This window comes from Xiphias gladius, chromosome 22, assembly GCF_016859285.1.
Source record: "Xiphias gladius isolate SHS-SW01 ecotype Sanya breed wild chromosome 22, ASM1685928v1, whole genome shotgun sequence".
Taxonomy (NCBI): Eukaryota; Metazoa; Chordata; class Actinopteri; order Istiophoriformes; family Xiphiidae; genus Xiphias; species Xiphias gladius.
Window position 1 is genome coordinate 13,158,606 of NC_053421.1, and position 27,558 is coordinate 13,186,163.

The following is a 27,558-nucleotide window of genomic DNA, read 5'->3' on the forward strand; positions in this document are numbered from 1 at the left end:
AGGAGGGTAATGACGTTACTAGAAATAGCTCTTTCCCTTGTTGAGGAAAGGAGAGCGGAGAGATTGTGTGATTGTGTGGAGAGTGTGTGTGTGTGTGACTGTTGAACCATTCAGTTTTCTGTTTTGTGGAACCGTCAGCTTTCCAGCAGCAGCTCCTTCCTCTGGGAATCTGGGTTTGGTTTAGCAGCAGTTTTCCCAGGGAACAGGTCAGTGTGAGTAATTTTAGAGGGTATAACCAGTCTGGTATCTTTGGCCCCATTAGTCCTAAAAAGATTCTCAGTTTGGGGCGTGGGCCATTGCTTAGTTTCAGTGATTCAGTTTGTTCATTTGTTCATTTCCTAAGCAATATTAACCGAAGATTCACTGCTTTAAGTTGCTGTAACAATTTTTCCCGACACAGCAAAGAGATGATATTAGTAGTTAATATATCATGAAAAGTGTAAGTTGAAACATTTACTTTGACCAAATTGAGTCTGTTTTTAAAGACGTAATTATTGAAATTGAATAAAATGTCGCAACATAACAGCTGACCATCCCAGCACTACTGCACAGTAGAGGGAGAGACTCAAAATTTTGTTCTTCAAGCATTTTAAGATAAAACTGTTCAGTTGTTTTTATTACTGTAGCTGGCAGTATCGGCACACTGAACATTGCTAGGAATTATGTGAGTGTTCAGGGATGGGCTGTTTTGGTTGTAAGAGATTGAGCATTAAGACATTTCATAACAGGACAGAATTTGTTTTTCTTTTGACTGTAGTAGTTTGTGTCTCTGTACAAACAGTGCGCGAGGAATGCTCTGTATGCATGAGTTTGTGTGGTAGTGAAACTTTGATGCACAGAACAATTTGTGCGTGTGCTTATGGGTTTTGTAAGTGACTTTTCATTAGAAGGTAAAAAATCAGAAAATGATGGGCAAGATGGAAGGGGCAATATGCGGTCTTTATTCTGTCTCTAGTTTGTATTCACTTTATACCTGGCCTAACAACATACCAGCAAATGCTGTACCAACGTACTGTTTATAATAGCAGTCCAAAGTGTTGGCCAAATGCCATGTGTTCATTTTTGCCTTTTTATTAAAGATTGTGACGGAGACAACCTTATTTATTTATCCCCCAAAAGCTTTCTTTTTGCGTCTTTCCAGAACTGGATTAAAAAGAGTTCAGCAGAAACAAACAAAGACACCAATAGCACTTTTGTGTTACACCATCTTTTTCCGTGTTTGCAGCACTATATTAGAGGAGGAAAAGGTCCAGCAGAAGGAGAGGAATAGGATGGAGATGAGGAGACAGGTCACTGTTTCTTGGGACTCTGGAGGGTCTGATGAAGCACCACCAAAGGTAAGACATACAGTACATGGGTTTGTGTCTTTGTGTGTCTGTTTGTGTGTGTTTTATCTTAGTGTAGTAATAAAGAGTCTGTGTATCTGCTGTGTTTGTGCTGTTTGCAGTGAGACACCCTGATTATTGCAACTCTTTAGTAAAGGATCACATCCTCTCTGGTTTGGTGTCATGTGGCGTTAGAGATATATTTTCTGTTGTCTACTTTGCTGCATTGCACAGGATTCTAAGTGACCACCCATGATATTAAGGCATTAAAATGATTCTGCAGGATCCTGCTGACATGCTTAGTCCAATTATTGCTGGTCAGTTGTCAAGTTGGGTTTTATCACTATGATAATCAAGGTCAAGAAAAACGAATCTAAAAGGGTCTGTGCTCTTGAATCGAGGCTTTTCGAGGACGAGTGTCAGGTGGGAGTAGTTAAGTCCCATATCATGGGAATAAATGCCCCTCACACAAAGAGTAGAGACTCTTCAGATGAAAATATGTGACAAGAAAGTGAATGTTTTGGTCATAAGACCAATGATGATCTGACCTTTATGATGATGTGACCTTCAAATGTCTAAACATGGTGGATCTCTCGAATAATTACCACTTACAAATATGACACGTTCTTTTTGTAAGACCATAGACCCCACCCCTACCCCCTCCTCCACTAGTACCATCCCACACCTCACAGCATGTTGCCCCAGCTGCTTGCTTCTTCACCCTCACTCACTGCCCCCATGCCCCTGCTGTTAGCATCTGTTACCTGTTTCTTTTGGTTAAAACTAAAGCCATATGTCTTGGGACAGTACTTAGTGAGATTGAGAGATTTGGGGTTTTTATGCCTTTATGATACAGTTGCCCATGCTGGAAACTAAACATTTCCCTGCACTTCCTCGCATATACCCACTCCTAAACTCTACTTATCATCTCTGCAGTTTCCCCATCACTTTTCCTCTTCTCCAAATCCTCAGCCTCAATCACCTCCTCTTCAAAACACCACTTACTACAATCGCTCTTTCTCTCCACACCACACTTGGTTGAATCCCGAATCCAAAGCTTGTCCAGGCTTGTCCCTACAGTTTCAAACTAACCTCTATTCTCCACCTCACACAAATTCAGACAGCATGTCTTATGGCAGCTGGCCTCACAATCCCCCTACTAACGGCCACTAACTCCCGATCCCATTCCAGGCACCTCTCTCCATTCCTTTCCCAATCCGGTCATTACCTTAACTCTCTGCCCAGATGAATGTCAAATGTTTGTACCCTCACCCTCCAAAACATCCAGCCCAAGTCAAATTCTAATCCCACTGTTGCCCAGCTTTCACCCTGGCTGCCGAACTAATCCCAGTACCCCACTCCAACCTGACTCTGACCCTAGACCCAACACCCTGTGGTGCAGTCATCTGGGAGGCCCCCACTGGTCTCTCCTGCTCCCCTCAGTCCCTATACTCTGCCTTCCAATTACCCTCATCCATCCAGTCAAATTCCAAGCCTCCCTGTAACTACCTACACGCCATTTCCCAATCCCCTGCTCTGAAAGAACCATGTCCAGACCCTTGAAGGCAGGTGGTGTACTGCTACACTGCACTATAGCTTTTTTTTCTATAACTAAAACAAACCTGTTTGTCTGTATCATCAAAGAAAGTAGCAACATTCTTCCTTGCGGAGCCCTTGATAAATGTCCTGGGGATTTAAAAAGAAAATTCCAGACTCAAAGATTTTCAGGTACAGATAAGGTCAGTGAGGCTTCTTGCACAAAAAATAACATCAAATTGAACTTTGATCTATTGAGGCTACTGAAGGTAGATACATTTCTTATATGATTGTTGATTGTGGTATTGAAATGGTGACTTCCACTTCCAGAATTTGATTCAAAGCCACTGACACCTAAAGCTTTTGTCTTTTAAAATAAAAAGATTTCCACTTCTATTATTAATATTTTAATTTTGTCCTCATGTTGACTGCATTTGGCAGATTCTGCTGATTTAAAAAAAAAAAAAAAAAAAATGCCATCCAGTAACTCAATGGTTGCAGAAAGGGACATCACCAGCAGAGATGTGTAATTAAGATAGTGTTTGAAGCTGAATTTTTTTTTTTTTCTTACAGCCCCTGATAACTTGGTTTCAAACCTATATCTTTCTTTATAACATTAAATATTCATGACTAAACAAGTAACAATCATAGTTGAAGTTCTGAAAAAAAACATCGTTAGGTATTATCGGTTTCATCAGGACTGTATTGGTGTGGTTTGATCAGATTTGATGGACAGAGGCCAGCAACATTTGTCGTCACATTTTGACTGAGCCCCAACCACTTCCAACCAGTGACATGAACACAGACAGAAAAATCAATCCTGTGAAATAAACAGAACTTTCCAGCTCTGGTTGAAAATTGTTGCTCATAAACTGATTAAGAAAATAATGTCTTTAGGACCTTAGAAGTTTTATTTTCCTCATCTTAGGTTTAGTGTTTATTTAACATTTGGCTGGTTAAAGCATTCAAGACACTGGTTTATGCCCAAATCCCTTTTCTCTCTCTATGGCCACCACAGGACAACAAGCGTTAAAATAAGCAAGGTGCCATTTAATTAGCCGCTTGAAAAAGACACCATATTGAAAAAGGAACGTATTAGTCTACTTTATTGGCTCAATGCAAAGAATTGACAAAAACTCCACACTCAAAAAAAAAAAAAAAAAAAATGTTGCAACATTTTTTGATTTATCATCATCTCTGACTAAATTAAATCCCAACTTTGAGTTGTCAGTTGTAACTGAGTCCGCTGATCTTGACGCCAGCACCAGTGACTGTGCAATCAGCATGCTTATGCTCAGCCTGGTGGCCTGCTTTAAGACCTGAAGGGCATGCTGTTAAAATGTCCTCTGTCATGATTGAATGTAGTTACATATATTTGCCTTTGTCTGTGTCAGGCATTGCGTTGATGTGTCCTGGGATTATTGCACCCTATTTCTAGCCTGTTCAGGATGACTGAACCGGCTAGAGAGAGTCTGACTTACCTCACAGACATGGAGCTTAAATACAGTATTTCATGGATAAGCCAGAAAAAGCAATAAGTTACAGAACTGACAAAAAAAGGTCATGTGGTAAGCTTTTAAATGTCACTGGAATTTAAATGACAAGGAATGAGCTCAAGATGGATGTTAAAACCATTTTTTACACCAGGTGGAACCAAAAGTCCAGAACTAATGCTGTAATGCAGCAGCTTTTCCACTCTCCAGCTCCAGGTTTCATATCTGTCTAAGAGGAAAGACTTTCAACTACTGTAACATTTAGTATAATTCTCTATAATGCTATTGATGTGCATTCTGTACCATTTACTGCATATACAAATGAAGCTTATGAGAATGTGAAGCCTGTGTTTGAGACAGTTACTATAAATACATAAAGACGTAGCTAAAAGGACCTCTCTTCGTAAGCCTGTTTATACAGAGCTAGCCCTCTGTAACCTTGACCTAGCTGTTGGGTGCTGGCCAGTAACACTGCACATAAGCTTGTTTTTGTAGAGTGACACTGTTTTGGTGTGAGAGTTCATCAGTCTCTCCTCAGAGCTGTAGCAGCACCCTACCTTGAGAGAGCATGGTTTCTTGTAAAAATAAGAAACACTGTTACATTCAAAGATACTTGAGGCACCAGTGAGAAATGAGTGATTGAAACATGACAAAAACACAATTTAGTTGTATCAGACACCTGGAAGACGGGTCACAAGTTAAATCCCTGCAATGGCCAGAACCCATTCCTGTTACAAGTCACTGTGAGACGTCCCTGTTACAGATCTGTTGCTGTATGTTCACTGTGACCCTTATTATGGTGATAGATGTAGCCGTGTGGAAGTTGATCTATTGTGCCCCAGAGTGATACATGAAGTAAGAAAGAAAATCCTAATAAAACTGTGCCACTCAACATTCCTTAAATTCTTCATAGATGTATGCCAATGGACTACATGCTAGTAACAGGGGTATGTGCCTCACAACAACAGGTTAATTTTAAAAATAAACCCAATTACTGTGTGGGCTGCGCTGAAATTGCTGCATTTTTAATTTATACAATCAGTTTAAATGTTAAAGGTAATGAAAACGGTAGTCTGTCCTGCCCTCATAGCCGCGGCATGAGAATGTTTGGTTACCAACACATAGCCAGACATTTTTATCAGATGCAAAGCACTTCATGGAACTAGGTTCTAGCAAACTCACCATTTTGCACATTTACTTTTGTACATGTTGCAGATTCTCCCCAAAAGGTGACCTCAAACAGAAGAATCAGCTGTAATACTCATGGTAGCACAAGTGTGAAAATTGTATCAGCTTATTTTCCTTGCCAGTAGATGGTGTGCATTGGCACATCCGCAACTTTAAACTGCTGCTATTACTTGTTTTGCCCCTAAGTCGAGAGCTGGTACTGAACTACTGGATGATATTGACTTGTCCTATTTATTTATTTGCTCATCTATTCTTGCATTCAAATATTCATCCAAGAGTCTCGGATGAAGACAGAAACCTGACTAGAGAGAAACCTGTTTCTGTCTTGTCCTGGTGTGTTAGTCCCCTCTGATAAACCTCCAGTCTGTCTGTTGTCCCTGTGTTTATCTTTCTGTTTTTAAACTGGGTATTCCCAGGGAAACTTCCCTCTACATGGACTAACTTCGACAGGGCTGTGAACCTGGGGCAGCCTGAAACTTTTAAGATATACTTTTCTCCATGAGAAGGAACCCTGTGTCCTTCCATGTGTGAGCATGTCCACAAACGTGCTGTATGTTTCTGTCTGTTGGTCTGACTCTGTGTCTGAAAGTTTGAAGCTTCCTTATGTCTCGTTTTCAGTTTCTTTGTCTTGTCTATTTCTCTTTGTCGTACCCTTCCTCCTTGTTTCCTTTTTTCATTCCTTGTCTCCCGCCCTTCCTGTCCTTCTACGCTTTTCGCCCCCCCCCCCTGTGTGTCTGTGTGCTTGTCTTGCTGTCGGAGGTGTGGTCCAGAGAAAGCTACTGTGAGAGACTGTGGAAGGTAGAGGTTACAGTAATATTGGCATAGACACCAGCTCTGTTAGAGCAGTTTAAATCATGAAGAAAAATGTCTCCAGTCATTTTAAAGGGGGAAACTATTCATCAGCTTTTAACAGCTTCATCTCAACAAATCACCAGAAACCAACAGAAGAAACAAGGCTGTGTGTTCACCAAGGACTTCTGTTTTTAGCTAAAGGTGTTAACCAGAGGAATAGAAAAGAATAGAATAGAATATAATCAAGTATCAGACTCGCTGTCCTACACCTGTTTCTTTGGCTAACAACATTAAGCAGAAGCTTGCATTACAAATGCCCCACGGCAGGAGAAATCAAATTTATTATGCTGATTGGAAATACTTTCCACTTCTGTCATTCAGCCTGGTCAGCAACAGTACAACAGTTTCAAAATAAGAAAAAAATGCACATAAAATAGGAGTCTTTGGTGAACATGTAACCATAACACACTATTGACAAAGGTGCATCACATCTAACCAGATTTCCCAGTGGTCAGTAGTCTAGGAATATAACATAGTTTATACTGGTAATCCATTGATGTTTTTTTGTAACATAGGGACAGTAGTTCATGCCAGTTCAACTAACAGCTTGCTGGACTTGCAGCCCAGTGGGTGGTCCCTTTTTTGATTGACAGCTAACCCAGCCACACAAACAGCTCCTGGAGGTTTGTGTGTTGATTGTCTGAATGACCTGATGTCCCGTCTTCCATCGTTTAGTTTGGGAAAAAGATGAACAGCATTTAATGTTTGTTTTTTCCCTCACTTTCTATTTCTCAATCTCTCTTCCTCTCTTTTGCTTCATCCACTCTTTTTCTATCCATCTGTCTCTCTCTCTCTCTCTCTCTCTCTCTCTCTTTCTCTTTCTTTTTTCTTGCATTCTTTCTGTCTCTGTCTGTAGCCAAGTAGACCAGGCTATCCCAGTCCCCGCTCAAGTGAAGGTTTTTACCCCAGTCCCCAGCACCCTGGACACTACCAGGTATGTAGACAAATTCCACCACTCTTCGGCTACTGTTGCATTAGGTATACAATTACAAAATTTAAATTGTGATGGAATTTAGTACAAAGTATTCAGAGCTGCAGTAATCACAAGAAAAAGAACTCCAAGACAACTGACAAAATACTAACATTTGTCTCTGTCTTTGTCTTCCCTCCCTGCGTCAGATGACAGGGTACCCCGGCCCTCACACCCTCCCCTCTGTGCCCAGTGCCCTGTACCCCCCACAGGCAACAATGCTGGACACACACCACGCGCACACACACCCCCGCCACCACGTCCACACACACTCACATGCACAGCACCTTCCCCAGCCTCATGGACACGACATGGCGCTATGGGGCTCTGCAATGGAGGTAAGAGACTAATTTTAAACTTGTATGCAAACATAAGCACAAATACACAGGTATATTAGGACCGGATTGTCAACTGAAACATACACAAAGCTAAAGCTCCCAATATGTTATCCACTCATCCAGCTCACTTCCATTCTGCTCAAAATAATAAAAAGCTCTTCAAAAGTTCGTTTTTTATATATATTTTTAATTTTCAAACTTTAAAGCCTCAAATTCTTGAATCTGCAAGTCTAGCTCCGAGTGATTAAACATTTTTTAGATCCTTTTTACTTTCTGTAAATAAATTGACATGCTTGGGACTATTAGACAAAATCTGCCATCCTACAAGCATTGCATTTGTTGCCTGGCAGCCTGAAGAGACTGACCATTCTGTTTGTGAATGGAAAAACACAAAAAAAAAACACAGTCCACAGATTTACTTAATTATACAAATATTAAAATAGTACAAGTCAGTGGCCCATTTACACCCATTATTTTTAGTGTGTGTGTGCGTGTGTCTATCACCTCAGTTCAGCCTCTCATCAGTCTGGTGGATGTGTCTGCCTGTCTCCATGTCCTGTGTTTGTGTGTGTGCATGTCTCTCTTCATCTGTATGCGCCTGTGGCTTTGTGCGTGTGTCCCCGTGTCGGTGTGCATGTCTGTTGCTATGCCTTGTCTTTTGTTGCATGTTTGTTTGTATTTGTGCGCGTGTGTGTGTGCGTGTGTGTGTGTGTGTGTGTGTGTGTGTGTGTGTGTGTGTGTGTGTGTGTGTGTGTGTGTGTGTGTGTGTGTGTGTGTAGGACAGGGCAGTAGACATGGAGCAGTGTGTAGGCCAGCAGTGCCTGTTAATGGAGGAACAGCTGATGATACAACAGCAGCAGATGGAGGAGGATCAGAGGTGGCTGGAACAGGAGGAAAGGCTGCTGGTAACACACACAGCACACACGGTGGAAAATACACACACAAACACAGTTAATACATACAGTAGTAAAGGTGTGAGAGTACATTCAACTTAAAATGTAAGACCAGTTTTGTCCTCAAATTATCTTAACATTAAAGAACAATAGTGTGTACATTTAAATCTGGAATACCAGGAAAATTTCACTGCAGAGAAGTAGAATATAGAGAAACAGCTACATTTTAAGATTTTTGAGTCCCCTCTGTGTGTGGTGTTGTTGTGCATGCTACAGTGTGTTATTGTTACCTGTAATGCAAAGCTGCCTTGCTTATTTGCCATCTTAGACTTGTTAGTTGTGTTGTTGAGGTTTTTTTAAGTTCCAAGGTGCATGTTGTTGTGTTTTTTTACATTTGTTGATGGACTCTCTGAAACTCATCACATTCTTATCAAGGACAAAATTTGATACATTTCAAACCAGGACCCATTTCCTTTCATTTGGCTGAATCTGAGCAGATAGTTTCGCCCTGTACACTTCAGAATTCATCCTGCTACTTCTATCAGCAGTCACATCATTAATAAATGCCAGGACAGTGCAGTGTTATGGCATGAGCACCCATACATGCTCATGCCATAACACTACCTCCACCATATGTCTGACAGATGATGTGGTATGTTTTGGATCATGAGCCATTCCTGTCCTTCTCCAAACTCTTCTCTTCCCATCATTCTGGTACAAGTTGATCTTGGTGTCATCTTTTTCCAAAGAATCTTGTTCCAGATCTGGACAGGATTTTTTTTTTATGTTTTCTGGCAAAGTCTCATCTGGCCTTTCTGTTCTTGAGTGTTACCAGTGCTTTGCACCTTGTGATAAACCCTTTTCATTTACATTCATGAAGGCGTCTCTTGGTGGTAGGCTTTGACAATGATAAGCCTACCTCCTAGAGAGTGTTCTTGACCTGGCCAGATGTTGTGAAGGAGTTTCTTCTTCACAACACAACACTTTAGTTGTCCCTCATGGTCTTCCAAACCTTTTGGTGTTACTGAGCTCGCCAGTTCATTCCTTCTTTTTAAGAATGTACTAAATTGTTGACTTGGCCACTCCTAAAGTTTCTGCCATTTGCCTGATAGGTTTGTTTTGTTTTTTCAGCCTAATGATGGCCTCCTTCACTTACATCAACACCTCTTTGGACCACATATTGAGAGATCCCATGAACAGCTACTAAATGCAAATTCAACACTTGGAATCAACTCCTGACCTTTTATCTACTTAATTTGTCATGAAATAACACCTGGCCATGAAACTGATTGTCAGTCAGTTGTCCAATTACTTTTGAGCCTCTGAAAATGAGGGACTATGTATAAAAATGGCCGTTATTTCTAAATGGTTAATGTGATATTTTTGTTAAACCCCTTGAATTAAAGATGAAAGTCTACACTTCAATCACATCTTGAAGGCTTCGTTTCAAACCCATTGTGGTGGTGTACGGAGGCAAAATTACAAAAATTGTCACTGCCCAAATACTTGGGATCTAACTGTAAGCTTTACTGTATTTGAAAGCTGTGATCACTTGTGGATTATATTTCCTAATAAAACAACACTTCAGTCCTGATTAAATTACATTTGTAGCAATACTAAAGATGGTTATCAGCTGTTGTTGCAGTAATAATATAATTGATTATAACTTTTTTGGTTGACTAAAAGTTTTGAACCCCAGTTTAAACCTGCATCATTGTCCTTGAGCAAGACATTGAATCCTTACCCTCTTTAAGCACCACTAACATAGTGATGCTGCTCTTATTTTATGGGATGAGTGAAAGTAAAAGTAGGATTCTGTAAGTCTCATAATCTCACATAGTTTTTCTTTACTTTTACCAGCTTTAAATTCCTCATAAATCAGGGCATTAAATACCTATGAAAGCCTCAACAACTCCACAGTTGTTTGCACTATTAGTTAGAAAATAGGCTTTAGAAATGGGAAGTGTGATTTTCAATGCAGTGGACAAGCCTCCTTTGACTTTTCTATACATCACTATAATAACAGCATATTGTGCCATTTACACTTCCATAGACCACGTTGTACTGAAGAAAAAGCATTTTTGTGCCATACTCTATAATCACTGATCAACAATCACCTACTTTCATTCAGAAAATTATTCCCATCTCTCCTTCTTATGTTATCAGAGGATCTCCAAAAGCTTGTCAGTTTTTCAGTGTTCATTATGACTGCACTACTAGCCACCACTGCTTCTTCCAGTAAAACTCAGGCATATGGATGAATTAATGCAGAGTTTGTTGTTGTCTCATAGATATAGTGTTAAGAATGTTAAATGTTTTGATGGAAATTACCTCGACATAAAGATGGGGGGGGAGGAAACGTTTCATGTAGGATGCATATTTATGTGAACACTGATTGAAGGATCTCTGGGTTGTTTACTCAAGAATTTTATTTTGTGTGTGTGTGAGTGTGAGTGTGTGTGTGAGAGAGAGAGAGAGAAAGTTTTTAGGCAGGTGTGGCCTGTGTGAATTCCAGGCTAATGATAGGCTTAGAGAATCTGACAGCCCAGTCAACAGTCTGTCTTTGACCCACAACCACTAGCTGACAATGGATGAGAATACTGAAAAGCTTGGGAAGCATGTGTGTGTGTGTGTGTGTGTGTGTGTGTGTGTGTGTGTGTGTGTAAAGTGAGTGTTGTAGGCTGGCTGGTTTTTATAACACTGTCACTTCTTGGAGGGGCAGGGGGGTGAGAAAGAAGGGTAGACATGCTCTCACACTGACGGCTCTTTGGCAGCATGCTCCATCCCGCCTCCCCCCTTCTCCTGTCCTTCCCTCTCTCTCTGTGCGTCAGTGTCAGATATAAGTCTGCTGGAGGCAGGAAGCCGAAGTTGAATTTGAATTCTTGTCTAGATGACACAGACGAGGGTGCAGGCTAGCGCACAGACAGGAGAACACTCAGATATAGAGGCAGACATAGCTAGAGAGAGATATAAAAAGATCAGAAGATAACCACAAAGACACAGCACCTTAAACAAATCGGACACAAACGATTCATCAGGCATCTTTAATGAACTCAAAGGCAATGATGGTCTTCAAGTCCTGTCTTGGAAAACTGGTAGGCAAGGATGGGTGTGTATGAGAGCGCGGCTGGTGGGATGGTAATTGTTAGTTTGTGTGTGTGTGTGTGTGTGTGTCTGTGTGTGCACGCGCGTGCGTGCGTGTGTGTGTGAGTGTGAGTGTGTGTGTGAGAGAGAGAGAGAAAGTTTTTAGGCAGGTGTGGCCTGTGTGAATTCCAGGCTAATGATAGGCTTAGAGAATCTGACAGCCCAGTCAACAGTCTGTCTTTGACCCACAACCACTAGCTGACAATGGATGAGAATACTGAAAAGCTTGGGAAGCATGTGTGTGTGTGTGTGTGTGAGTGTGAGTGTGTGTGTGTGAGTGTGAGTGTGTGTGTGAGAGAGAGAGAGAAAGTTTTTAGGCAGGTGTGGCCTGTGTGAATTCCAGGCTAATGATAGGCTTAGAGAATCTGACAGCCCAGTCAACAGTCTGTCTTTGACCCACAACCACTAGCTGACAATGGATGAGAATACTGAAAAGCTTGGGAAGCATGTGTGTGTGTGTGAGAGAGAGAGAGAGAAAGTTTTTAGGCAGGTGTGGCCTGTGTGAATTCCAGGCTAATGATAGGCTTAGAGAATCTGACAGCCCAGTCAACAGTCTGTCTTTGACCCACAACCACTAGCTGACAATGGATGAGAATACTGAAAAGCTTGGGAAGCATGTGTGTGTGTGTGTGAGTGTGAGTGTGTGTGTGTGAGAGAGAGAGAGAGAAAGTTTTTAGGCAGGTGTGGCCTGTGTGAATTCCAGGCTAATGATAGGCTTAGAGAATCTGACAGCCCAGTCAACAGTCTGTCTTTGACCCACAACCACTAGCTGACAATGGATGAGAATACTGAAAAGCTTGGGAAGCATGTGTGTGTGTGTGTGAGAGAGAGAGAGAAAGTTTTTAGGCAGGTGTGGCCTGTGTGAATTCCAGGCTAATGATAGGCTTAGAGAATCTGACAGCCCAGTCAACAGTCTGTCTTTGACCCACAACCACTAGCTGACAATGGATGAGAATACTGAAAAGCTTGGGAAGCATGTGTGTGTGTGTGTGTGTGTGTGTGTGTGTGTGTGTGTGTGTGTGTGTAAAGTGAGTGTTGTAGGCTGGCTGGTTTTTATAACACTGTCACTTCTTGGAGGGGCAGGGGGGTGAGAAAGAAGGGTAGACATGCTCTCACACTGACGGCTTTGGCAGCATGCTCCATCCCGCCTCCCCCCTTCTCCTGTCCTTCCCTCTCTCTCTGTGCGTCAGTGTCAGATATAAGTCTGCTGGAGGCAGGAAGCCGAAGTTGAATTTGAATTCTTGTCTAGATGACACAGACGAGGGTGCAGGCTAGCGCACAGACAGGAGAACACTCAGATATAGAGGCAGACATAGCTAGAGAGAGATATAAAAAGATCAGAAGATAACCACAAAGACACAGCACCTTAAACAAATCGGACACAAACGATTCATCAGGCATCTTTAATGAACTCAAAGGCAATGATGGTCTTCAAGTCCTGTCTTGGAAAACTGGTAGGCAAGGATGGGTGTGTATGAGAGCGCGGCTGGTGGGATGGTAATTGTTAGTTTGTGTGTGTGTGTGTGTGTCTGTGTGTGCACGCGCGTGCGTGCGTGTGTGCGTGCGGTTTTATTTTTCGGGGGTTACATGTTTGTGTGTAGGGTGAAAGTCCTGGACATTTGGATCCTGCAGCTTTGTACAGTATGTTCCTGTTTTCCTTGGAGGTCTCATGAAGTGTGTTTGGACACATATTTTAAGGCATTTTTTGTGTGAGCTTCACTGCCGTGATCCAATCTTTCATTACCTCATTCACTTAATCATTGTTAAGACTTCAGATTAAACTTTGATTTTGAGAGATGGACTCTGCTCACTTTTACATTATTCAGATCACAGTGCAAACTATCACTCATTTACTGATGATTTTGTCTGATATTGCTGGGTACTCCTAAAATTGCTGTACATGGTAGTCCTTTGATGGTAAAGGATCTTTAATGAATCAGTTAATCTGCTGTTTTAAGTTATTGAGCTTGCACCATGAAATGCACCAGTATGACAACAGCATGGGATACTGAGCTGGCAGCATGGCAATAAAGGGGATTTTTATCAGAGAATATCCCAGGAATCAAAAACCAATACTGCTTGTAAAGTCATGTACAGAAAAGCAATGTGATTTACTGTTCATTGGAAAAACAATCACAATCATTTTGAATAAATGTAAATACAGAACTTTTGATCTGTCTTGGTGAATCATTAATTGACTGCAAATTGAAATAAAACCAGCCCTGAACTTAAATATGGTTTATATGTGAAGATGTATGATTTCTTTTTTGTTTATTTTTGTGTGTTCAGAAACCAGACACCAGAAGTTCTAGAGGGAGTCTGGACAGAGAAGAAGGTGGACTTCAACCACCGGTAAGTTACTTTTTCTTGTTCCTGTTGCCATCACTGTTAGTTGGTGCTATTCATGGTCTGAGCAGACATTAATAGTGCAACACAGGTTGAGTAAGATAAAGTTTTTTTGATGACAGGGAGCTAATATGTCCTGGAGGGTGTTGTTTTCCCCTGATTGAACTGTGTTTCTTATACTTTATAATTTTCACTGTCAAAATCATGACCTTCCTCACATGTCCTCCCACTCCACATAAACATCTTAAAAATAGAAGGAAGTTGTTTTTCTGAGCTGTTTGTGTTTTTAAGCGAGGAGGATATCTGATAAAGACAAATGTTGACGGAAGTCCACTTTCTGGTCGGACTCACTGAGATTGGCTTAAGCATGTGTTTGTTTTGATTAGAGCTGAGGGGATTGATCCAGGGACAGGAAGTGACCTGTTGGGGTTGGGGTCATCAATGAGGGGTCAATGGATTCCCACAACATCACTGGTTAATAATAGAAGACTATTGCAAGAAAACAAACTAGCCATCTTTACTCTTCTCTCCGTCCTCAGCATGCTGGTAGTCTGTAGCTTACTGTGCTGTGACCAAATCTGTCCCCCAGTAATTACACACTTTAGATTGTGAAAAACACCATTAGAGGAAAAGTATAGTGGATCTGGTCTCCCAGAAAGTCATGGGCTTCTGCTTTTCAACATGTTAGCCAGTGTTTTGCTTTGTCTTGTGTGGTAGTGAACTGAATATCTTCTGTTTTTGCACTGTTGGTTGGCAAAAAAATCAATCTGAAGTTTTACCTTGGGTGTTGGGGAATTTTCTTGCAACATGTTAGAGACCAAATGATACGTTTTTTTAATCAAGAAATTAATCAACAGATTAATCAGTAATGAAAATAATGCATGCAGCTGTAGTCACATGAATATGTACAAACATGCTTCAGTGTCAGTGTTTTTGAAAGAGGATTTGTGATCAGTTCAGAGAGCTAACCACATCATTTTTTATTTAGCACTGTGATGTGACCCTGAAATGATTTGCATCGTGACAGATGCGCTTTTTCACTTAAAAACTACTGCTGGTGAGATGCTGTTAACACCTCTAATATCTTTTAAAACAGGTCGTATCGAAAGGTAACTTCATCACTTTTTCCCTCCCGTATAGTTGTTCTGTGTAGACTTGAAACTGGAGTCTTCGTGTTTCTCTTGAAGCCTTAATCTTCATCCTGACACTAAATGATGCTGTTGATCAGAGCTTTTGTGTAACTTTATCTCAAAGCTAGAATCTGAGGAGCCAAACTCTGAGTTGTATGTTGATGTCTGTTACGTCCCTGATGCCAGCCGAGGTTGTTGTAACCATCTGAAGTTCCCGCGGGCAAAAAAGATATTTCTGTCTCTGTAATTCATCTCTCTCCTTGTCCTCCTCCTCCCATTGAATGGCTGTGGTTTGTGGTGGGAAAATCTCCCTCGTTTGTAAGTGTGTGTGTGTGTGTGTGTGTGTGTGTGTGTGTGTGTGTGTGTGTGTGTGTGTGTGTGTGTGTGTGTGTGTGTGTGTGTGTGTGTGTGTGTGTGTGTGTGTGTGTGTGTGTGTGTGTGTAAAATGCTGTAGTAGAGTATTTTTGGGTGTTGGTGGTTGCCAGACCATGACACTCTGGTGGCAACAAGGCCTTGAAAGCCCACTGTACAGTTTTCTCACACAGAGAAAACAACAAAGCTGCCTTAATAATGCAACAAAGTAAATATGCAACGTGCCTGGCACCACTAGAGAGTTTGTGGCATCATTTTATGCTCACAAACATCAAATCATAAATACATGCTTATGGATTTTTTTCTGGTTTTAAAAGGGTTTAACTAACAAAGGAATCACTATTTTTTGTTATCCCTCCCAGACAGAATGTTTTTCTAACATAAGTAAGACAGTGTTAGACCACACACCACTGAAAACAGAAACAGCTCCTCAGCTGGAGTTTACCAACTACAAACTGAGACTCGCTGTCATGTAATATGAAAATCAAATTTGATTCCCCAAATTTTTCAGAACCTCCTTGTGGTTTTTGCCTGTGAAGTTCTAATTTCCTGTCAAGCCTCTGATTATGTGTGTGACTATGCAAATGCTGAACCAATGTTTTCTTGTTTTGTTTGTTCGTGCAGACAGGAAACCAGCACATATACCAGCCCGTTGGCAAACCAGGTAATAGACAGGCATCTAACCCTCTGTAATTACCGTCAAACAACTGCTATTGTTTTATTCTCTCTACTCTTTCTGTCTCTTCATCTCCTGAAGTAGGTTGTTCACACATATAGCATTACAAGGCTGTGTTTAGCTCTGATTTACTCTCTGTAAACATATTCTGTATCTCCAGCCTGTCTATCTGTCTGGTGCACAGTAGCTAGAGTCTCAGTGTGTGTGTGTGTCAGTGTCTGCCTGCAGAGTTTACAGTCTGTTGCCACAATACAAAACATCTGATTGTGAACTCGGCAGCCTGTTGGCCTGCAACCGAGCAAATCAACCTCTGTTTATATGGACTCAGAAAGCATGTCAAGCTCAATATGTTGCGTGGATATACCCGCCCTGCAAGCAGCTGAGTCCAGAGGACATAGAAAAAACTTTCAGCTGAAAATAGTTTTACAGTTGGGAGCTGCATTTTTCCCTGCACACAAAACCAGTTTTTTCTTGTGTTTTGATCATTGAATTGTTCATAATGATTTGCAGATAACTCAAGCAAAAATGCCAAATATTCACTTAAGAGCCTTTCAAATGTAAGGTTTTTCCTCTTCTTCTGTGATTGATATCATTTTGAATTGAATAAAAATTGGTTTTAGACTGTTAGTCAAACAAAACAAGACATTTGACGATTGAGGACCAGTTAATTAAAAAAAAAAAAAAAGGTAATGAAAATAATCTTTAGTTGCAGCCCTATACTGATGTTGACTTTGATGTGAACTACCACTGAGAGTGCAGGCTCTAAACTGAGAGCTGCTTAGGCATCAAAGTACAATCTGTGCAGAACTTGTACGTGACTATAAAGCTGTGAGGAAAAATCATTTTCATTTTTATATGTTGTTTCCCGTAGAACATGCAGCTCCCCCAAAGAAGCCCCCTCGACCTGGGGCCCAGAGCCAGGTGGGCAGTCTGGCCTGTCTAAATACTGGAGACAGTTACAATGACGGAGTCAAGGTATACACACGCGCACGCACGCGCGCGCACACACACACACACATACACACACACACACACACACACACACACACACACACACACACACACACACACACACACACACACACACACACAAACACAAACACAAACACACAGACACACACACACATAGTGTGTGGAATCTCATAGATACACTGAATCAAAAATCTAGCATATGACTTTTAGTACACAAAGCCAAAACAAAAATAATTGCACAGATATATTAATATACACAAATATACACATTGCATGTTTTTAATGCTTAGAGCATTAATATTTTTCTTTTATCTTCTTTTCCCTTGGCTGCTCCCTCTCTCCTTCCCCTCCTCTCCCTCCTCTTCCTCCCCCTGCATTCTGCCTTAATGTTGACTCTAGCCCTGGCGGGTAAGCAGCACACTGTCTGTGTGTGTTTACTGTGCGTCTTGTCTCCAAGTTGATCACACATTGACTCATTTGGTCCTTTCTTCCATCAGTCCAGCAAATCAAATTCTGTTGATATATATAAATGAAATGAATGTCATCCCTGCGGTTGCTGGGTCGTAAGGTTTCTTGTTTCTACTGTCTTTTCCTCTCTACACTAACATCCAAATCCAAAAGGTTTTGATTGTTTTCTTATGCTAACAATATTTAACCCTCTGTCACACTGAAAATCATACAGAATTCATTTATTTTATTCACAGTAGCAGGCGTTTTGAACTAATTAAACACCAATTATCCAGTTTTCTAGGCTACGATGAAAAATATTGTTACAACTCAGGTCAGAGGATTTATCTTTTCCTTATGAATATTATCAGAGGATGGAGGAAGTGCAAAATACATTTGATAAATAGAAGGGAGGGGTCCATCCTCTGTTGCTCCTTGTAAGGTTTATTCCTTTTTTTCCCATTTAAGGGTTTTTGAGAGTTTTCCCTTATCCTAATAATAGAGGGTGTCATATGTTGTTCAGATTGTAAAGGCAAATTTGTGATTTCTGACTTCACTTGACAAAACAAACTCAGTTTCCCTTCTTTTTAACCATTTCCGTGTCAGAAACTCAGCAACAGTAGAAAATACGTAAATCTATTAAGTTATGAGTATTTTTACTTAAATATGTTTAGCAATACCAGCAGGCCAAAATGTGTGCAAGGGTCACAAGTAATTTACCACTGGAGGGAGGAGTGGGTCAGAGTGAAATTGTGCTCGGGAACGGAGGAGTATATTTTATACATGCATACATGGATTTAGGTACAATTCACATTTGGAATAGTATACAGATGATGCATTTAATTATCATCAGTTTTAAGATGTGACCCCTGCCTTATCAGTTTCAGATTAAATTGTCATGATTAAAATACAGTATCTGGTTGTGCCAGTGTGACACTGCCATCTAATGGCCAGAATACAGAATTACTTTCAATAACATCTGCGTCTACACACTCTTTAGTTATTTGAAGGCAAAGCATGTCATAGATCCAAATAACCTACTGACCTATTCATTCACTCAGTCATTTATCCTCTCACTTACTCATTAATCTACTCATTTACCTCTGAGATATAGTTTGTAATTTATCAGATTACAGTGCTCTGCAGCTTTGGCTTTTGTTCTCTACCTATTTGAAATATTTGAAATGCATTGCTGTGTAAGTTAGGTCAGACAGTGCATGATTCATGTACATCTCTATAATCATGCAGGATGTGTACCAGAAACTCTGGTAATAAATCTAAGGATTGTTTGTTATTAGGAAGCTCATGATTTTCATCTACATTGTCTCAGCTGGTTTTCTGTGTATTGTTGCCGGTTCTCACTATCAGTCCCCACATAGCTCTGTATTCTCCATTCAGTAAATCTGTCGCTAACTGATGTTTTTTTTTTGTTGTGGTTGTTTTTTTTCTTTTTTTTTCATGGTTCAGCTGCAGCCCCAAGAGATAAGCCCACCTCCCACCGCCAATCTGGACCGCTCTAATGACAAGGTGTACGAGAACGTGACAGGATTGGTCAAAGCTGTGATCGAGATGTCAAGCAAGATTCAGCCAGCTCCTCCCGAGGAATACGTTCCTATGGTAAAGGTGAGAGATGCACTCACAGTGTATCCCCCTTAGCAGCTCACTTTGAATCTGTCTGGAACGACCAATCTTGAGATTAAAACTTGAAAGTATTACGAAGATCAGGGCCGGTTCTGCTGATACAGTTTCATGTTATCTTCCTTTGATTACTCTGACACCATGTTTTAATTTAATGACATTGTTCAGGTCTTCAGAGGGCGGGATTTTGATAGACTTTGCAGATCTGACCTTTGAACCTCACTAGATGTTGCTTTTAATCATGGGGATTTAGTCATTGAAGTCTCCTCGTCATTCCTTTTTGCTTACACCGTAAAATTACAACGTTAAATTTTATTTCATTTAACTTTTTATGTCTCCACAGAGGTTTCTCACTTGTTTATAGAAGCTTAAATGTATTTCTGTGATGTATATTTGAAAAACTCCATGTGAATTAAAGATCAGATTTTCTTCATAACACGTATAATTTTGTCCTGTTCTAAAAAGTAATGTCTGTGTTGTCTTTGTGTGTTTCAGGATGTGGGTCTGGCATTGAGGACATTACTGGCCACAGTGGATGAGACATTACCACAACTTCCAGCCAGTACACACAGAGAGGTACAAAAAAATGCATTCTTATCCTCACACAGGGATGTGTGCATGTTAACAATCTGTCTTTCTCTTACAAAATTCACATTAACAGTAGATGTTGGTAAAGACTTTCAAATCACATTTGTGTCTCGTGTTTTATCCTGTCAATTTGACGTGTAATGCTCTGGTTTTCTTTAACAGATTGAGATGGCACAAAAGCTGTTGAACTCTGACCTGGCAGAGCTAATTGGGAAGATGAAGTTAGCCCAACAATATGTGATGACCAGGTAGGTACAGATACCACCAACTTCACAATATGCAAAGAATAGTTTTGTTTTAGTGCTTTATATTTGACAAAATCATGTGACATCTCTGCAATGGATGGCGGCCTTTTTATCTTTTTATATTTCATAACAGTCTTGTTGTGTCTGTTTATTGGGTGCAGGCAATCACAAGACATATATCATCATTCCATTAAAGGACACCAATTAAGTCAGTTAAATTTTACAAAATAGTATTTTGTTAATGTCTTTAAAAACTTTAATGCGGGCAGTGACTACTCAGAAAACTTTGGTTTCAGTACTTTTTTGTTTTGGGGTTTTTTAGCTTGTGAAATGCTCTTGTTGTTTTAGGCCTGTTCATCTATGCCAAAGTGACTTTTTTGATGCTACCACTGGGAGGTGCCAAATTTCTACACATAGTCTCTTTAATATTTAATTATCTGTTGTATAACTAATGCATATGTTTATGTTTTTTCTCCTGTTGCAGTCTCCAGCAGGACTATAAGAAACAGATGCTTACGGCGGCTCACGCTCTTGCAGTTGATGCCAAGAACCTGCTGGATGTCATCGACCAATCCCGGCTCAAGATGATGGCCCAGTCCCGCCCACACTAGCCAGCTGAGCCGACCCACAGGAGCTGGTCTGCTATTTGAGAGACGGCATCGTTCTGGTTTCTGTTGGCAGTGGAGAATAAAAGACTCCTGGATTAGTGACGTCAGTCGTGACTCCTGATATGTGAGAGTTGACGGAGAAAACAAGATGATGGCTCTGAGACTTTGACAACAGTCCGTGAAGAATCATTAGATGTTGAATCCTACGTAAACCGAGGCAGTCAGTTCATCTGGGATTAAACTCTCCACCACTGTGACTTTCTTAATACAAGTACAGAGCAAAAACTCTTCCTGAATCAGGGACTTGGCAGCTTCACTCTCTTTGGACTGGAAAATAATGATGAGAGGAAGAGAGGTCTATACTGGTGATTTTTAAACTGTGAGTCTGGATGAGCCTAATTCCTGAGGTCAGAGGTTTCAAAGGCTTAAAAAGCCTCTGACAGAAACACTATCAAGCGAGCGATTGGTTCTGGATTTGTTGGTATCAGATGGATTAGTCTTTGTAGGAATACAACTTTCAAGCAAAGCCATCAGAACCGGATCGGACTGCGTTTGATCTGCAACATATCTGCATGAAACTTCACAGTGTGAATGGGCGTGGACATCAGCCAGCAGCCATGTCAGTACATTTGTTGTCATTGTGTGTTTTGACCCCTGGATGTGAGCTTCCTCCTCAGTTGAAATACTTCCACATCACCATGGATGCTTGTCAATGGGCAGATCAGACCGGATGATTTCTGTTCAGCTTTGGTCATGTGCGGTGCTTTTCGGTGGATGCCCCAGCAGGAAAACTCACGGCAAAGACGGTCTCAGTTAAGTCTGGAGAAGCAGCCTCCCACCCTCCATCGCTCCTCCCTTCTCCCTCCTCCATCCATCCATTCCCGTCTTCCCTCTGTCTCACCAGCTTTTATTTATAGACACAGAAATTGCAGAGGAGGTGTGGGAGGGAGAGACAGGAAGAGCGGATAAAAATTGAGGACAGCACAGCGCCAGTCCACTGCCTGAAGAAAGAAGACACTATCCTCCTCTTTCCTTTCTATTTCACTCACTTTTCATTGTCACTGCTCCTCTCCTTCCTGCAGTCTTCCTCAGCTCCTATCTGAGCAGGTTTTAAAGACTCCAAATGTGAAGAATCCAACTCTGTCTGGGTAAACACAGCAGACAGGAAATTCCCTAGTCACACTCAGTTTAGTCTAGCCGTTTTAATCAGCTGGCTCCACGTTTTTTGTGTCGTTTTCAGCAGTCGCAGTCTTCTTCCTTGATACTGAAAACTGTTTGTAACTTGGAATACAAGCAGATATTCAATCCCAGCATTGACTCTGATGAGCAAAGTGGAAAAGAAAACAGAACGTGGATTTTGAGGATTCAGTCTGAGTGACTGGATACCTCCAATTCGTCTGCGAGGAAGAGGAGGACATCATGTCTCAGACTGGTCACTGAACTCAACTTAAACTATTTCTGTGAGGACAGTGTCTCCTCCTCTGTTTTTCTCCTCACCTACAGTTCCAGTATCGTTCGGTTGTTCCTCACCTTAGACTGGTGTCACACCTTTAACGACCCCTTACCCACCGATGTCACAAATTGAATTTCCCGGGGACACAAACACACCACACAACTGGAACCTTTGTGCTTTGAGTCCCAATTTCTGTCAGGTGTAACACTTTAAAAATGTCCCTCCTAACAACAGTCCCCAAGGAAACAAACACAAACACATGAAATGTGGAGTCACATGACTGGAACTTGTCTTGCAGACACGAAACACTGAACTGAAAATACAGCAGATTACATGCGTCTTTGTTAATCCTGATCCCACATGGAGTATGACATACTGCTATATGAAATATACTGGTGACTGTGCTAGTATAGCATGATATACTGGTATGGAAAAGAGCATATTTGCACAGCAAAAAGCAATTTTTTTTTACCCTATTTTACCCAGATTTGATTTCCATGTTTAGCCAGCAATGACACTATGAAATATCTGGGTGTTATAGGGATAAAAAATGTAAAAAAAAAAAAAAAAATGTAAGAACATCTATTTTATCTCCTTGTTGTTGCGTAAATCTGCTCATGTTGGTATATTGTAAGCTATACTGGTGTGTATCACTGGTGAATTGTACAGAACTCGTAAACACTGGTTTTTATTTTGTCTTCTGGGCTAAATCAGCCATCTTGTCAAATAGGAGGGAAAAAAAAAAACAATGAAATAAAATAATGATGAAATGGAAATCAATCTGTCCACATTCTTATCCATGATAGAGAGATTTAATTTTTAAAAAAAAATTCCTTTCAGGTTTTATATCTCCAGCATACAGGGGTACTGAGTTTTTATTTTGTGTGAATGTTGGTGTTGGCAGGGAGGCTCCATGCTGTGGTCCATTTCATTTCCCATTTAAAATTAAAAAAAAAAAAAAAAACACACATAGAGAACACATAATGACATTCCATTTAAGTCCTGCAAAGGCGTTGCTTTTCCTGCCAACATTTAAATTAGTATTGTTTTAAAAATGGCACAGATTAGATGGTTTACTGTAATACACTGTAATACTTCGCAGCAAAAGAAAACATTTTTTTTCCCTGTTTCAGAATAAATGTTTTTTTGTTTTTGTTCTGAAAAAGAAAAACTTTTTTTGTCTTTTAAACCAAAATTAGACTTTCAAGATACCGATCGCCCCCAGGATTGTGTCATTAGGTGTATTAGTTTTATGAGGGAGATGAACGGAGCCTTCCCACAAATTACAGCATACTGACAAATATAAAGGCATATATAGGCAAGTCATATTAAAATTACGTTTATATCCTTTAAAAGGGGTTTTAGGCTTGGCCAGACCAAGAATATTCAAGCATAGTACAGCATCAATTTTAGAGTTAAGTTCAGTATTCGAGTCCCTAAAGTTTAGAAGCTAATTTAAGTGCTAGAACAATAATGGAAGGCCTGTATTCAGTGAGTTTCAAAGGTAATAAAAACAATATGCACTATGGATTTTTAATATAGCATTTAGCTTTCTCATAGTGTTGCAGTACAGCCATGGAATGGAAAGGTTATTAAGAACTGAGCTCATTGATCATATAGGACCAAAGCTTTAATTAAGATTGCATTTATCAAAGTTCCCCTTAATAAGGACTATCCAATAAAACAACCAGACCTGTTACTTACTGTCAAGGAACTTAAGAGAAACATTTAGACTCAATAAGACATTTTTATATAAATACTGGATCCTGAAAATCTGCAGGTCTTTATGTTCTTAATTATGTATCTGATCCTGTGTAGTCACTGTTACCTAAAATGTCAACAACAGTCATGCACGTGTCCAGCGGCGCCTGACCTTCCTGAGTGTCACTGTTGCATTCTTCATTGGTGGCAGAAGAACTGCACACATAGAAATCCAGGGACAAAACTGCAGATGCAAGAAAACAAGCCAAATACAGGCCATGAGATAAACAAAACAAAACAAGATAAAGGTTAAAAAATGAAATATATGTTCCAGCCATGAAAGTTGGTGCATGATTCAAAGTAGTTTTATTGAAGTACACAACATACTGTGCAAAAAACCCATTGATAAAAGTCCTATTGAAAACAAATGTCAAAAGGCCAAAGCGAAGCCAAACAATATAGTGACAGATATGTCTGAAAGTTTATCACATCAGCAATTTGACGTTTTAGACATTGCTTTATTAGGTTCATGGTTTGGTATATGGTTGGCTTTTGATGGTCAGGTGCATATTCCTGCATCTGATGGAGAGGACTAGGAAAAACTCTGGCTCTGTTACAATATGGTGTACGACTTCATTTATCCGCTCCATCACTCATTGTAGGTCGTGACTTTTAGTCGTCGCGATTGTCTCGGATGCATTCGGCCTTTTCTAACATTGATGCCTTTGACATTTTGCAGGTAGTTTACGTGGTGAGAGTGTGAGAAACTCCGTGTTGAAGTAAGTGCTACCCCTTAACAAAGCAAATGTTAGCAATGTCAACCTGAGAGAACTGGCATCAAAAATCCCAACAGACTAGAATACAATTAAATGAACTGCAATGGGAACTGGCAATCTTGTCACGAATTCAGATATTTTTCCGAGAATGACGCACAGCTTCTCTAACAATGTACGAATTCGGAGTCGGAATCAGACTCCTGAATGTCTGCTGCTGCATTGAAGTCAACAAAGCCACAAATTATTAGATATTTCAGTCTGACTACAGAGTGAGAAAATTATAGAAGGAGGGAAACCTTTTATGACATACCATAAATTTACATAGAAAAAATCGGAAAGACAGCTACTGCAAAAGACAGCACTGTCACAACTTGTCAGGCTTGCTCCTTTATTATATATAATTATGAAGAGCACTGAAACGGAGGTTGCATAACTGTTCGCCCATGCGCAGTTTGTTGTTCTGCCGTCTTATATCTTATGTCAGGCCAATCCATCACAGTGACCAGATGCACATCTAGTGTTTATATACAATATATGCATCAAACTGGGGTGTATTCCACGTATTACAATAACATGCTCACACAGTTATTCTGATGAGAGTAATCCAAGGAGAACTAAACAACATATACATGTACACACTGACAGCTGGAAGCCCAAAAGCAAAAATTAGACAAAACATATTCATATTTCTGAATGGCATGAAGTTACGTATCTACATATGAACTTTAACGTCAGTAGCTCATTTCCAGTGTTACCGCATTAACCTCCCGCGGAACCACCGAAAACAAATGGTAAGGACACTGGATGTTTTAAAACACAAGCCTAAAGCCCTGACACCAGTTAATTATTAGTCCAGATAAAGAAAGAGTAGCACTCTTATCACAGCGCAAATATATGTACTGATACATACAGCAACACAGCCCCCCTGATAACAAAACCCCTCTTGGTTTTTGTTCATTCTTTGATTATTTTGGATAAATCTGTTCTAATCTGTTTTCGTGACTACCCCTTACAATAAAAAAAAAAAAACAGGTCTGAATACTTTCAAGAAGATAAAGAATAACATTGTAATTTTGTTCAGTCTTTTAAGTTTCAGCAGGAGACACAAAATTGCCCAACAGAAGGAGTCGCTCAGGGAGGGAGCACCGATTCCGTAGTGATTGGTTTCTCTCAAATTTCCCCAGACTGATGTTTTTAGCAACCCTAAGAATGATGCCCTTCCTGAAAGATTTAAACACTGCCTCTGAGCCAAGCCTGTAAAGTCCTACTCACCAGCCTTACCCTTCCCTCCTATAAAAGCCCCTGACCCTTTGACCTTCCGAGTGAGCAATTCTAAAGTCTTTATGTGACCCGGCACGTGCTTGGAGAACATTCCTCGAGCTTGCTTCGGTTTCACAGATACTTGTCCTTTATTTATCTGCTGTCAGTCAGAGTCACAATGCGGCTTATTGAGTTAAAGCACGCCGTTGAATGAAACACGGCCTGTGTCGGTGCAGGCTGAGGCAACAAGTATTATGTCAGGACTTTCAGCTCAAACTGTGCTGCAGGACGTCATGGAGGGTTCGTGGCGTTGTTTTCTTCAGCCAAGAGGCAGCTCCCATTTCTGTCTGACAACAACCTCTGTGAATAAGTGTGGTAGGGGAAAGCACTGTAAGAAAAACAGGAATCAACAACGTGTAGACATTAGAATTGACCCTCATAAGTGAAAATGACCATGCAGTCTATCAGCCAGTGACTCAAATCATAAACATAAGGGTCTGATAAAGTCAGTGAAGCTGTAATTACAGTGAAACCAGATTTTTATTAATGGCACGTCCTTTGAAATAAATTCTGGCTCCTAAAAACACCACAGGACTAAAAGATTTATGACAAAAAACTTACCTGGCTTGACCAGCAACGTCACACAATCCATGACCTATAGCGAGAATCAACCGTGACCCCAATTATTGTGAATAAAAAACAAAAAAACATTTTCTTCACCAGATTAATAAGTGGATTTTGAAATATACCATATATATATGAATTGCAGTCACATCAGTCACATCATCCTCATATCTGTCCAGTGTCAATAGACGAATGCACCATCACACAACCGGTACACACCTACCACGCATGGACAAGGCCTGAATCTCAAAAGGACACAGTGAAGGTGTTTTTTATTTATTACATTTATAAAAACAGCAAAAACAAACACACATACACACACAATGTAAGCAAAGAAAGAAACTTCCTCAAGCAGAAGCCATTATTACCAGTCTGCCCTCTGTGCTGACTTGTCTCCCGATTGCACGTGCTGATAGACACACCAGCACGCACACATGCGCTCCCATCCACACACGCAGTAGCTGTTTCGTTGAAAATTTACATAAACCCTAAAGCCACTTATTTAATCTTTTCCATATTATAAAAATGTAACAAGCCGGATGCATTGTCAAGACGATGACAAATAAAATAATGTTAAAAAAAAACAAAACTAATTGGAAGTTTGTAATTTATTCTCCATTTCAGGTAGTTTATTCGGCAAAAGAAGCAGAGTTTAGCAGAATTTAGCGCTGAGATCAGTGCGGTACAAGCACAGGAAGAAGCTTGGTAAAAATTGGGTATTTCGTTTGCAGGGCTGTGTTTATGCCTTCTGTAGATAAATCTTTCTCATAATATGGGATGCAATTGTGAGCTGAGTGAAAGGGAACAGATGGATTATAAGCAACTACATCGAATGTAGTTAAGTGGTTAACTCCCTGGGAGGAGTAGTCTCTCTAAATATGTTAACACTGCAAAGTCAGTATTGTTAAAATAATGTCACAGTACAAAGACGGTGGAAATAATTCAGCATTTAACACGTGATGGTGAACATTAAGATGTACAAA

The 27,558-nt window shown here is 40.4% G+C and overlaps 1 protein-coding gene across 4 annotated transcripts in view; it reads left to right on the forward strand.

Moving 5' to 3' along the window:
* LOC120784342 (focal adhesion kinase 1-like) overlaps nucleotides 1-23,178 on the forward strand; it is a 69,040-nt gene extending 45,862 nt beyond the window's left edge. For all 4 annotated transcript variants that reach the window (XM_040118077.1, XM_040118080.1, XM_040118078.1 and 1 more), the window contains 11 exons: nucleotides 1,226-1,337; nucleotides 7,251-7,328; nucleotides 7,514-7,702; nucleotides 8,482-8,607; nucleotides 14,029-14,091; nucleotides 16,212-16,251; nucleotides 17,135-17,238; nucleotides 19,150-19,305; nucleotides 19,816-19,896; nucleotides 20,071-20,156; nucleotides 20,638-23,178. In XM_040118077.1, the coding sequence (XP_039974011.1) occupies nucleotides 1,226-1,337; nucleotides 7,251-7,328; nucleotides 7,514-7,702; nucleotides 8,482-8,607; nucleotides 14,029-14,091; nucleotides 16,212-16,251; nucleotides 17,135-17,238; nucleotides 19,150-19,305; nucleotides 19,816-19,896; nucleotides 20,071-20,156; nucleotides 20,638-20,764 (1,162 nt within the window). In that variant the 3' untranslated portion in view covers nucleotides 20,765-23,178. The remainder of the gene's footprint in view (nucleotides 1-1,225; nucleotides 1,338-7,250; nucleotides 7,329-7,513; nucleotides 7,703-8,481; nucleotides 8,608-14,028; nucleotides 14,092-16,211; nucleotides 16,252-17,134; nucleotides 17,239-19,149; nucleotides 19,306-19,815; nucleotides 19,897-20,070; nucleotides 20,157-20,637) is intronic.
* The last annotated feature ends 4,380 nt before the right edge of the window (nucleotides 23,179-27,558 follow it).